This window comes from Hemibagrus wyckioides, linkage group LG28, assembly GCF_019097595.1.
Source record: "Hemibagrus wyckioides isolate EC202008001 linkage group LG28, SWU_Hwy_1.0, whole genome shotgun sequence".
NCBI lineage: Eukaryota > Metazoa > Chordata > Actinopteri > Siluriformes > Bagridae > Hemibagrus > Hemibagrus wyckioides.
The window spans coordinates 9,355,448-9,367,642 of NC_080737.1; the positions used below are offsets into that span (position 1 = coordinate 9,355,448).

The window sequence follows — 12,195 nt, forward strand, 5'->3', positions numbered from 1 at the left end:
TGCTTCCAGTTAAAACGGTGGTTCAAACGGCTAATGAAAGTGCTAGATCCAGTTGCCTTGAGGCGTAAACGCTATGGCCGTGTTGGCTGTGGAGAGTAGCAACTAGCTGATTAAGAGATAAATAGCTGTTCAGAACCAGATCAAACCTGGTGCGATTTATGAATACTACATCTTAAACTGAGTATGGTTCTTCAACTTCAAATTAAAAGGCAGCTCACCCTGTGGAGTTTACTCTTAAACAAATTAATTCATTCTTGAGGTCTAACAACCATGTGGCATGCATTGCCTTCTACAATAATGATAATGAAATTAATAGCCCTATAATTTATTTAACAGCAACTACTCCTGAATACTGGGGCAGGTTTTATATATAGAAGGCTTAATATATTACACTTTAAGTAATAAAGTGCTTTGTAAGACACAATACTAAAAAAAAAATCGTACAATCATCTAACATTGCCATAAACGTATGTATAAAAGAAAAGAGCGGAGGGCAGAAAGAAACACTTTCTGGAGAATAAAATGTATTTTTCACCTGTCCATTTTCTGCCTAGTGTCGTTTTCCTTTTCTCCTTTTTTATCCCCTATTTCTCTCGACTGAAAGAGCTGCAAACAATAAGGAGCTGTTCTGAGGTGCTGACATTTAGCCATGCAAAATATGGTGAATTATTCAACATGGCGAGACATACAAATGTCAGGAAGAGGGGAATAGACTTTGCCTGAAGAGAGTTGAGAGGGAAAATAAAGTCAGGAACTAAATAAGGATGGACACCCGCTGAGCTTCAGATGCTGATATGGTAATCTCGAGGCCCCTTTGGGCAAGAGGGCGGCATCCTGTTTCATGTTGTGTTAATGAATATTTGGAGTTCTGGGTTTGGCTACAAAATATTCAATACTCTTTTGGGTGCACACGTGACCTGATCCCTTGATATAAAATCAATGGAACCGCATAGATCATGTATAATTTGGCATTTGGCTTCTGAATTTGCAGAGAAAAAGGAGCTAAAGGATAAAATTTAGATAGAGTGTAAAAAAAAGGGGCAAGAACTTTATAATAAAGCTTTCCATAAAACAACCTGTTCACACCATGCCATGGTTGGTTAGTAGCTATATCTTTTATATTCATTAGTTAATTGAAAACTGTGACTGGTGGTGGTGATTATTTGTGGGGTGACCCTCAATGTATCAGATGTCACTGTAGACCAAAATGCCGATAATTATACTTCTCGGAGGAAAACAAATACTTTTCCAAGATGACACAGAAATCTTTAATATTATTTTGAGCCAAGCTTTATTTTCTCTCTGAGAATACTGCTGGGTAAAGAGTCAGGTTTAACAAATGCAGCAAGTAAAGCAGTCACGTCTGTCTAAAGATGCCAGGTCAAGGGTGCTTTTCTCATGATTTGATCAAGATAGTTCTATTTTATAGAAGATTAGACATAAGCCTAATCGGCTCAGTTAGTAATCACATCCCGTCTGTGATGCAAACACGTCATCATCAAAACTAAGAAGAGCTCCTACACGATCTGTACAGAAGACAGCAGAGAACACTGAAACACTTAAGTATTTTCTACTCTATCTATTTGTCTCCATTTCTCTCTCCCCTTTACTGATGACTCTCATCCACTATCTCTCAATTCATCTTCTTTAAAACGGAAAAAAGGGTACCCTGGTCATTGTTCTCTCTGTCTGTCTGCCTTTCTTGTATTCTCTCTTCTCTCACTCTTATCTTCATCAGTCTTTCTCAGTACAGGAAGGTAATAGTACCTTCAGGAATATTAAACTAATGAGTTTATGTATTTTGTTGATGTGTGACCGACATAATTAAGCCTACTCCTTGGTGCTGATGTGCCTTCACTTAGTAAGATGGCAATCCAGAGAGACGTATAGAAGTGCTTAATAATTACCGTCAAATACTAATTAGCACAAACGAGTCAGGATCCCGTCAAGCTTAAACCCTGTTAGAGAAAGAGATCGTTTAAAAATAAATAAATATTTAGTGCTCATTAAGTGCTTGTTGAAGAGGTCGGCCTTTAGTCTTCATATGAAGATGATCAGTGACTGTTCGGAAGTTCATTCCACCACCTGAGCACCAGGACAAAGACTCTTGCTACATATTTTAATTTCATTGTCATGTCACACTCCATAGTGGTGGTTAATATGAAACTCATATGAAAGTAGACACTTGGCGTTTTAATAGTTTCTGTTCTTACCTAGCTTACTAAGGGCAATATATTCAGAGAAATGCTTCAAAAAAAGGTTATTTGTTCCCTACATAAATGTTTATTGTATCTTCAAAGTAAATAAAACCCAATTTCTGCTCGCTAACATGCTTTTTCTAATGTTTTTTAAGCTTTTTCTAAAATCTAATATTTAAAGGTGTCTTCAGCCAAAGAATTTCAAGTCAAGAAGCTTTTATTTCTGTGTAAGGTTTTCAGAATTTCTGTGTAAGGTTTTCAGAATTTCTGTTCCGGTTATCCGAACAGAGGTAAAATTGAAAGCCAACATTGTTCTGACTTATTTTATATCAGACTTGTCTGTATATAGGAAGTCTGTGAAGAAAACTCACGAGAGGTGAGCAAGTAATCTGTTTGCTCTCTGGATCAGGCGCCAGAGTAATTTTAGCATGTAGGGGAACATCTGCAGGCAGAGAGTTGATGTAGTCCAATCCTGACATGATTAAACAAGCAAGAGAGTGACCACCACTGTGGAGAAAAATGACCAGATCCTCCTGATTCTCTAAGGAGAAACCTGTGTATATTAGTCACTTAGAAGTGTGAAAGATAGCTGGTTGACTAGAACTGCCACAAGGCTGTGTGTGTTACCAGATGGTGAACTGTTAAAAGTGGCAGAGAGAGAGAGAGAGAGAGAGAGAGTGAGAGGTGGGGAGAGAGAGTATGCCATTCCTCCCACCTCAGACAGCACAGCCAACGTTTCTCTCTTGGACCATTCGGTTGCATCTCCTCTGGTTTTACTGTGTAATACTTTCCCCCCTTTGCACCTTTTGAACTGTGCAGAAATGCATTAAAAATAATTCAAAATCTCTTCTTTGAACTTGCATTACTGTAAAGTCAACTCTTCTATTTTCAAAGTAAAATGCAGTAACTACCAGTCAAGGTCATGTCAGTAAATAAGCGCTAACCTTTAAATTAACATGCCGTTATCAGCCACGAAAATTAATCAAGGTTTTATACAGATTTTATTCAGCATACTGATGCTTTTTTAAACAGATTTTTTTTTATTTGTCCATACATTGCATGCTGACTTCTGGAGCTTTTTTTTTTTCTTATATTCATGTATTGCCCTGAGTGTTGTTTGTGCACACTCATATGTAGAGAACGACTTCCCAAAAGCCTGCAAAATCAAATACCTCTTAAATCTAATTTAGCAGAACAAATAAACTGAAATAGTGGGAGATGCAGGAAAATGGGAAGTGAGCTGTCCCCCCAAGCTCAGATTTTTATTTAAAGACCAGAGTCTTCCTGTGGAACAGCTATTTTTCATTAAAGGCAGTTTCTCACATACTCTCTGCTTCCACCTTCAACTTCTTTTCCTCAGCCTGAGATCTGTCAGGTATGGTCAAGAGGCTTTCAGCGTTCTAGAAGCACCATGCTCATTTGTCTGTATGTGTGTGTGTGTGTGTGTGTGTGTAAGAAGGTGAGAAAGTGCATTAAGAGTGCAGCTCACAATGCTACAACATTCAAGGTGCCAACACAAGAGTCTTAAGTGCATTTTTAGAAAAAGTTAAATGATTTGAAACCAAGTTAGGCTTTCAATGGTTATGTTTGCCTTTAAATTATAAACACAAACACATACACGTTTCACAGATGTTAAATGTAACCCTAAACATCAGGATAAAATAGAATTATATGTCATTGATGAGTTAAAATATTGTGGACATTTTCTGTGGTTTAAGAGAAAACACTTCAGGGTAGGCTGCTATTTGAAAAAAAGCTGCTAAAAAAGGATTGTTTTTATTCTTAATCTTTCTTTTTACTGTAATTGCAGGATCTGGATTGATTTTTGGATAACAAAAGGGAGAAACACAGTTAATAACAGTCTTAAGGCCATTTGCTATGCACCATTATACCCAACACAATATTAACAAATAAGTAACATTCACAGCCCCAGCCAGAGAATAAAATAATAGTCACCTTTGGCACTCTTATTGCTACAGCCTAATATTTCATTAAGCTCTTTTTTCATTATTTATTTGTTGGGTTGCTTGCTCTTTGCTTTTTTTAAACCATGTAAGCCAAGTGTACTAATCTATTCTCAGTTCAATAGCACAACGTGAAAGTGTGAAACATTTCAAAGTGAGAAACTGCTTGAGAACATTTTGGAAGTGGGGAATTGTACCTCTACTCACTCATGCAATTATCCAATCAGCCAATCAGGTGGCGTCAGCAGCAGCACAAAGCAGAAAATCATACAGACGCAGGTCAAGCCTTCCAACTAATGTTTACATCAAACATCAGAATAGGGAAAATGTGATCTTGGTGACTTTAGCCGTGCTGTGGTTGTTGCTACCAGGCAGGCTAATTTGAGTATTTCTGAAACTGCTGATCTCCTGGGATTTTCATGCACAACAGTTCTGTTGGCAGAAACACCTTGCTGATGAGAGAGGTCAGCCGAGAACGGCCAGACTGGTTCAAGCTGACAGGAAGGCTTTGACGTTTTGTGGTTGCAAAGGGTCGTTATTTGAGTTGCCAAACCTTGAGGCAGATGGGCTACAACAGCAGAGGATCACATGTGGTTCCACTTCTGTCAGCCAGGAACAGGAATCTGAGGGTGCATTGGGCAATGGCTCAATGAAACTGGGCAGCTGAAGATTGGAAAAAATCCAGACAATGTTTTTCCAACAGCTGGATAATTACATGACGTGCAGGTGTTCCTAATAATATAGATAATTTATTTTCAAGAAATTTTATTTGTATAGAGCATTACTGAAAACCAGAAGTGTATTTAGATCCCTAATGAACAAGCCAGAGATGACACAAAGAAACTCATTACCTCCAGGTTTTCAAGATATTGCACTCGCAGAAATTAAGGCATAAACAAGTAAGCGCTGCAATATTCAGAGGTAGATTTAGGTCTGTCACGTCTGTGATGTCATCACAACGTGCATTCAGCCAAAGCCCTCTATCTTCGGTCTTCATTGTTAGCAGTTTAATAGAAAAATCCTGTGCTTGTAATTTCACCAACTGAAGTAGTTTCCTGAAAAAAAAAACGTCTTCAAGATGCAGTGCAAATTTTGAAAAGAAGCCATTGCAAAATCAAGCATTTCTGATCACAACAAAAAAAAATTTAAAATCTATGAAATGCTGGAGGAACTGTATAATTTCCCTTAGGCAACATGAATACAAAACCTTGTGTAAATCCGGCTTCTTCTGGGTGATACCAGACAGTGAAATTATAATTCATTACTCTTCTACAAATGAAGATGTCTCAACTGACATAAGCATCTAACGAACAGGAGTCCAGAGATGAGCACAGGAAATATAAATACATTTCAATCAATATATGATTTCAGGGTGTATGAGATTTCTGCTGATGTTTCCAGCTTTATGGACTGAACTCAGTAACCAGATTCATTCAGGATGTATGATGGTATCATGTACTGTCTAATATATACTGTACCGTCAAAATATGGCTTCCGGGATCAGTTTCTTCGTTGCTCGTTCCTTGCTTTTTTTTTTCCTCACAACCAGTTAGACTGAATGCAATTCAACCGTATAGCTGAGCAGTTGGGGGTCTTGCTCGAAGACTAAACAACAGCTCTGTGACAGTCCAGGGATTTCAACTCAAAGCCACTGAACTACCATCAAAGCATCCTGTCTCTCTTTAGTTGCTTAACAAAGTCACCAGAGTGTCGTTCATGCATCTGCAGTTCAGGGCTTTATGCAATACTAGCAGAGCATACGGATTTGATTCCGACACATGTGACTTAAAATCAATTTTAGCGCCCTGTCCGTAAGGAGCGAGGCAAACAAGGTTATAAAAAGAATGATGTTTGGGATGTCTTTTCCTAAAGCGCTTTCTGATATTGGAATGAGGCATGGGACACAGTTGGCTCCAGGGGTTTGTGTGATGGCTTGTTTGTCTGTAATTTTTTACTTTTGCATTTTTACCCTTAGATTCATCTTTTCTTCCAACACGTCTCTAAAGCAATTACAGTCGGGCTGGATTTAGATTCTGAATTGGCCACACATGGGCTTGCCTCTCTCTCTCTCTCTCTCTCTCTCTCTCATCACCCTCCCCCACCACATTCTCCCTTCAACTATTTTTTGTACAGTAATGATACATTGCCCTCTACTGTTGAGAAAACGTGGTACACCCTCTGCCCTGAATCTGTCAGCAGAGAGTGTCAATAAAGCATTGCCTTGTCAGTGATGTGTTCTGTGATGGTGTGTGTGTGTGTGTGCATTTTCTTGTAAAGTTATCTGACAGTGTGCAAGGATGCGGTCAGAACCCAAATGGATGCCACATGCTCACACAGTGCCACATTTCTAGGCTGCCCCGACACACTCCGATTTGTCTGTTCTCATAGAAACTCATAATGTATTCACTAGGCTTGTGCTTTCCTGCAAAGTGTGTATGTGTCAGGTGTTTTTGTGCCAGCAATTCTCAACGTGTGTGTAAGAAGCCAATGTTACCCTGGGCATGAAACGGTGGATGTAACGAGCGAGTGGGTATACAGGGTATGCAGTATTTTGGTCATCCAGTGTGCATGTGTGTGTGTGTGTGTTGATCCAGGTGTCTGTGACTGCACAGACTTCACAACTGGCCCCTCTTGTGAGCGTTGTCAGGATGGTTACTATGGAAGCGCATTGACTGGCAGCTCAGGAGACTGTATGCCCTGCCCCTGCCCGGGCCGTACCACTTGTGCCCAGGTGCCAGAGACAGGGGAGGTGGTATGTACCAACTGCCCAGCTGGACAGAGGGGTGGGTCACAGTTTTCTCCATTTTTACAGTGTTCAATAATTCTAACCATTCTACTAATATCGTTAATGGTGTGAGTCAACAGAACAAAGGTCATGTTATTATGTGTGCATGTTCAATGGATTTACAGGAACCAGATGTGAGTTATGTGACGATGGTTTCTATGGTGACCCGCTTGGCTGGCATGGTGAGGTGCGGCCATGTGTAAGGTGCGAGTGTAACGAGAACACGGACCCCAATGCTGTAGGCGTATGTGATCACATGACTGGACGCTGCCTGAAATGTTTAGGACACACAGACGGGGACCGATGTGAAAAATGCCAAAGCGGTTACTATGGAAACGCTCTAGATAGGAGCCTGAGGCCTTTCCAAAAGTGTTTGCGTGAGTGTGTCTGCATGCGTGAATAGATTGATTTTTAAAATAGATTCATTATTATTGCAAACGGGAAGCTGCTGTGATATAAGAGAAACATAACAGTCATGAAATCGAAAATAATTTTCAGGATGGTAATAATAACTCCCTTTCACTTAAGCTTACTTCAGTCTATGCTAAATAATTTTAGATTTTTGGGCCATACTGAACTAGGCTTGTGTGATCTGTAATTTTCAGCCTGTGTCTGTAACCCCACTGGCACTTTGGGGACAGTGAATGAGTGTGATCCTCGCACAGGAAGATGTCTGTGCCTGAGGCATGTGACAGGAAGAGACTGTGGACAGTGTGAGTTCGGTTACTTCAACCTGCAGCCAGGGCTGGGCTGTGACAGGTGGGTTACGGTTACACACTTGCCTTTATTCATCCATTGATCTGTCCAACAAGCATTCCCAAACTTTGACATTTACTACTCAGTTCAAGTCCATTTTATTGTATAGAGCTTTAACAATGGACATTACAGAGACATATAAATAACAATTGCATTCAGAAATATATAACTTCAGGATGTACATTTTAAATGTAAAACTTATCCTTAATAAGCAAGCTAGAGATCATGGTGGCAATGAAAAACAATATTAGAAAGACAATATTAAAAAGAAACCTAGAGAGTAACCTTATCTGAATGTCACCAGATACTGCAAAAATTTCCCTTCTATAATTGTGTACTATACGGTCAAAAAGTGCAATTGTGTAACTTGGAAATTCATTCTAGTTTTAAAATTAAGCCTGACTTGGTGACTGCTCATTGATGGAGACCCAAGTGCCAAATTTTAGTTGTAATGCTATCAGTGCATTTGTACTCCTAAGACATCATAGTAAAACTGATCATATCAACTGCAGTTCAAAGCCGTCTTCATGGATTCCATTCACTAGACGGCACGTCAGAGCCAAACCTCCCTTATCCATCAAAATGTAAAATGCTTTTGCAATTTCATGCAGGCTGATGGGCTCGGTCTCCTTTCTAGCGTGGCCATGACTTTTGCCATGAGCTGTATCTCAAATCAAACACTCTGACCCTCCATTGAAAAGTATTTCCTAGTCACGAATATCCAGAAGGCTGCTATGCAGAACAGATCTTTTATTTAGGTAAATGGCAGACTTGTCAGATTTCTCCTGCTCTAGCAACTTTGAGGCATTGGTTTTTTTTTTCCTCTTCAAAATATAAAAGTTCAGTTGATACGGTTTTGCTCCACAAAGAGTGTATGATATCCTGTTTTTGTTTAAGCAGTTATACTTCATGCAGTTGCTACCAAAAAAGGGACATTCTGTTAATGTTAAATAATGAATAAATGTTAAAAATATCTATGAAAATCTGAGACTATTGATTAGCTTGTTTTTTTTTTTCTCATTTACAGTTGTAACTGCAATCCTATTGGCTCCTCATCCCCAATGTGTCACCCAATCACAGGCCATTGTGTCTGTCGGACGGGTATCAAGGGCAAAATGTGCGATGTCTGTCAAATGGGATTTTTTGGCTTTTCCTCCAGAGGCTGCAGAGGTACACAATCATCAGCCTATGTAAATTAAAATGATCAAAATTGACCAATTCATTGTAGTACCATCAGTAATAATTCATTTGGTACCCTGATAAGAACCATTTTTTTTAATATTGTGATATATTGAGAATGAAAATCAACCGTTTCCATCGTCATATGCAGATATCTATTCCATGACTTTGAGATCATTATGTTGTCTAACACAATTAATGCATGTTGTACAAATAAAGCCTTATGAGCTACTGCCATTCCTGCATTTTTACACCAACATTAACAAAACACATTTTTGTAGTGCCTTGTTGGAATTCTTACTAATTTAAAATCGTGATAGCATCATTATCATTTTTGTGAAATCTCAGAATATCCTGATATAAAATGTTGGATTCATTAAGCTTTAGTATGCTATAATGTATGCAAATAAGGAAAGCAAGAGACACAAACCTGTTACAATAGAAAAAATATGTTGGAACATTCAATGTGCATCCATGTTTGGCCACTCTGTCTTCAAAAACTGCAGCTTGTAACTGTGACCCAATGGGATCGGTGTCCATGCAGTGCCACGCCAATGGGACATGTCCATGTCGTCAAGGATTTGTGGGATACAAGTGTGACAAGTGTGCACTGAACCACTACCAAAACCCCCTGACCCACCAGTGTGAGGAGTGCCCTATGTGCTACAGTCTCATCAGAGACCAGGTGAGTGTGGTCACTTATTTCTGGTCTTATAGCAAATCCAGATAGATCTTCCAATAAAGAACTTTTATGAAAATTGGATACAGTGTTGTATTGCTGCACAATTAATCGATTTTCTGATAGTCTGTAGGCATGTCCTTATCGGCGCCCCGATTATCCACTTGTACATGTCTATCTCGTCATGTTAATTTCGCGAACATGTACGAAGAATCAAGAATTAGATCTAGCGATGATGTCGAGCGGCATGCTATAGTGTGTTTCTGCACCATCGAGCAACACCACAAATTAATTCACTCATTTAAAATCCAGCCACAGTGTGCAATACCACCAGTGTTTCAGCATGAAAAAAAAAAACAACAAGCCATGCGAGAACTGGAACACAGACTCCCATCACGACGTTGTTGTTTTGTGCTTCTCTGTATCCGGGAGATTCTCCAAGACAAATGGAGATAACTGAAACGATTACGCATTACATTGCAAAAGACAAGGTGCTGATTAATACAGTTTACAGTGCGGCATTTAAAATACTCATAAACACACTGGATAAGAGATATGTAATCCCCTCCTGCAATTACTTAGCCTAGATTCACAAATTAATTTTATTGTTAGTATAACATTATTTATACCATGCATAATATTCCTTTTTAATTTTTTTTTTAATTTATTTAAAGAAACCAAAGCAATGTATAGTTGACGTTTGAGTCTTAAGTAATAGGAGTTTTTCAGGAAGAATGTTTTCAGCTTTTTTTAATTTATATATAAATATGGCATGCAGTTGCTTCAAAAAATGGTATAAAGCTATTCAAAACACCATTTAATGTAAATTGTGATAATCGTAATTAATAATCGCAATTACAGTTTCAAGGGAATAATCGACAATTATGATTTTTGTCATAATCGTGCAGCCCTACGGTGTTGTCCAAAATAAGACAAGAAGCCTTTAACAAGGAAGAATCAGAGGGAATCTGAATCCATGTTACCAGGATTTTCAAATAACTCAAAGTAATTAGACATGGACTGGTCAGTACACAGGTATACATCCAAAGATAACAAGGTAAACAGCTTGTGTAATAAACATGTGTATATAATCATCCTATCATGTGCATACAATGATCAAGAGCTAAGAGTTTGAATGTTCACATAATGGTTTGAGTATCTCAGAGATTGCTGATCTCCTGGGATTTTCACACACAAAAACAAGTATCATACTGTGAGCAGAGGACCTGCACACTCCTGCAGCCCTTGTTGATGAGAAGGTGCAGGAGAGAATGACCAGACTTGTCTGAGCAGACAGGAAGTCTATAGTAACTCAAATAAGCATTCTCTATGAACCATGGTGAGCAAAAGAACAGAACAACAAACCATGAGGTGGATGGGCTACATTAGAAGCTCATGTTGGTTTCCACTCCTGTTAGAGAAGAACAAGCGTCTGAGGCTATCATAGGCAGAGACACCTGAACTGGAATCTGAACTGGAAGACTGGAAAAAGCCAGGGTAACTTCTTCTTTTTTTAAATAATTGTCCAGTTTCTATGAGTCTGTGTCCATGATGGCTGCAGTTTCTTGTTTTTCACAGGAGTGGAACCTGATATGGTCTTCAGCTGTTTGATGTGAACAGCTGGAGCTCTTGACTTGTTTCATGTACTGCACTGATTAAATATCTGCATAAACAAGCAGGTGTGCAGCTGTTTAAAGCGTATTAAAGTAGACAATGAGTGTATAATATAGCATAGGTAACAGAAACATCACGGCAATAAGGAATAATAAATCTCAGATTTGTTCTCAATGCTATGTGATTGGCAAGACTTCACAACTATACTGAGGAATTAACCTCCATGGAAATGTTTGAATTGGCCTAGTGTTCAGAAGACTGTGACCTCTGCTGGCAGAGGGGAGGAACATTTGCAGCTTCTGAATATGACTTAACACTGATTTACTAACAGATTAATTGTGTAAACACGTATAACATGCAAAACGGGCAAAAGAAAAGAAAAGAAATGCATGTTTTACTAGCAGGATGTACACAGGATTGTCTTTCAAAATGAGTAAAATAGCCTTTTCTTGTTAATTTTGTGCATAAATATGAAATGTGAGTTATTGCTACACAAATATACAAAATACAAGTGTTTCTGATTAAAGAAAAATATTTTTAACATTATTTATTATAAGGCCTAAAGGCACTTTGGATGCAACGACTGCGCAAAATTGTATGACCAAAAGGCAGGTATTATATTTGCAGAAACACATAGGTGAAGCCAAATGTACATCATTCAAGTGACAATAAGGTGAATTTTTATCAAAATTATGATCTCATAAGGATCAGGAAGTTTCTTAAAACCATGACTTAATATTCCTGAACATTTGAACATTCAGTACCAACAGCGTTTTAAATAGAGTCTGTGGAAAAAGCTGTCATTCACAAGCAGCTAAAGAATTTAGCAGAACTGTTTCTGAATTTATATTTCATTACTTTTTTAAGCAGTATCACATGAGTAAGAGTGTAGGGCTGGTGCTGTAGGTAATTACAGATGTGCAGAGAAATTAATAGTCAGTAGGTGACATTTCAGACATGGCCAACTTTTCTGATGATTTTTGCTTTGCTAACAGAAATAGATAAAGACGTTTCACTCAC

General features: G+C 38.5%; 1 protein-coding gene across 1 annotated transcript in view; it reads left to right on the forward strand.

Moving 5' to 3' along the window:
- Positions 1-12,195, forward strand: part of lamc3 (laminin, gamma 3) — a 116,311-nt gene that overhangs the window by 85,016 nt on the left and 19,100 nt on the right. The window contains exons 13-17 of the mRNA XM_058383655.1: positions 6,757-6,945; positions 7,073-7,324; positions 7,553-7,706; positions 8,731-8,873; positions 9,389-9,567. Of these exons, the coding sequence (XP_058239638.1) occupies positions 6,757-6,945; positions 7,073-7,324; positions 7,553-7,706; positions 8,731-8,873; positions 9,389-9,567 (917 nt within the window). The remainder of the gene's footprint in view (positions 1-6,756; positions 6,946-7,072; positions 7,325-7,552; positions 7,707-8,730; positions 8,874-9,388; positions 9,568-12,195) is intronic.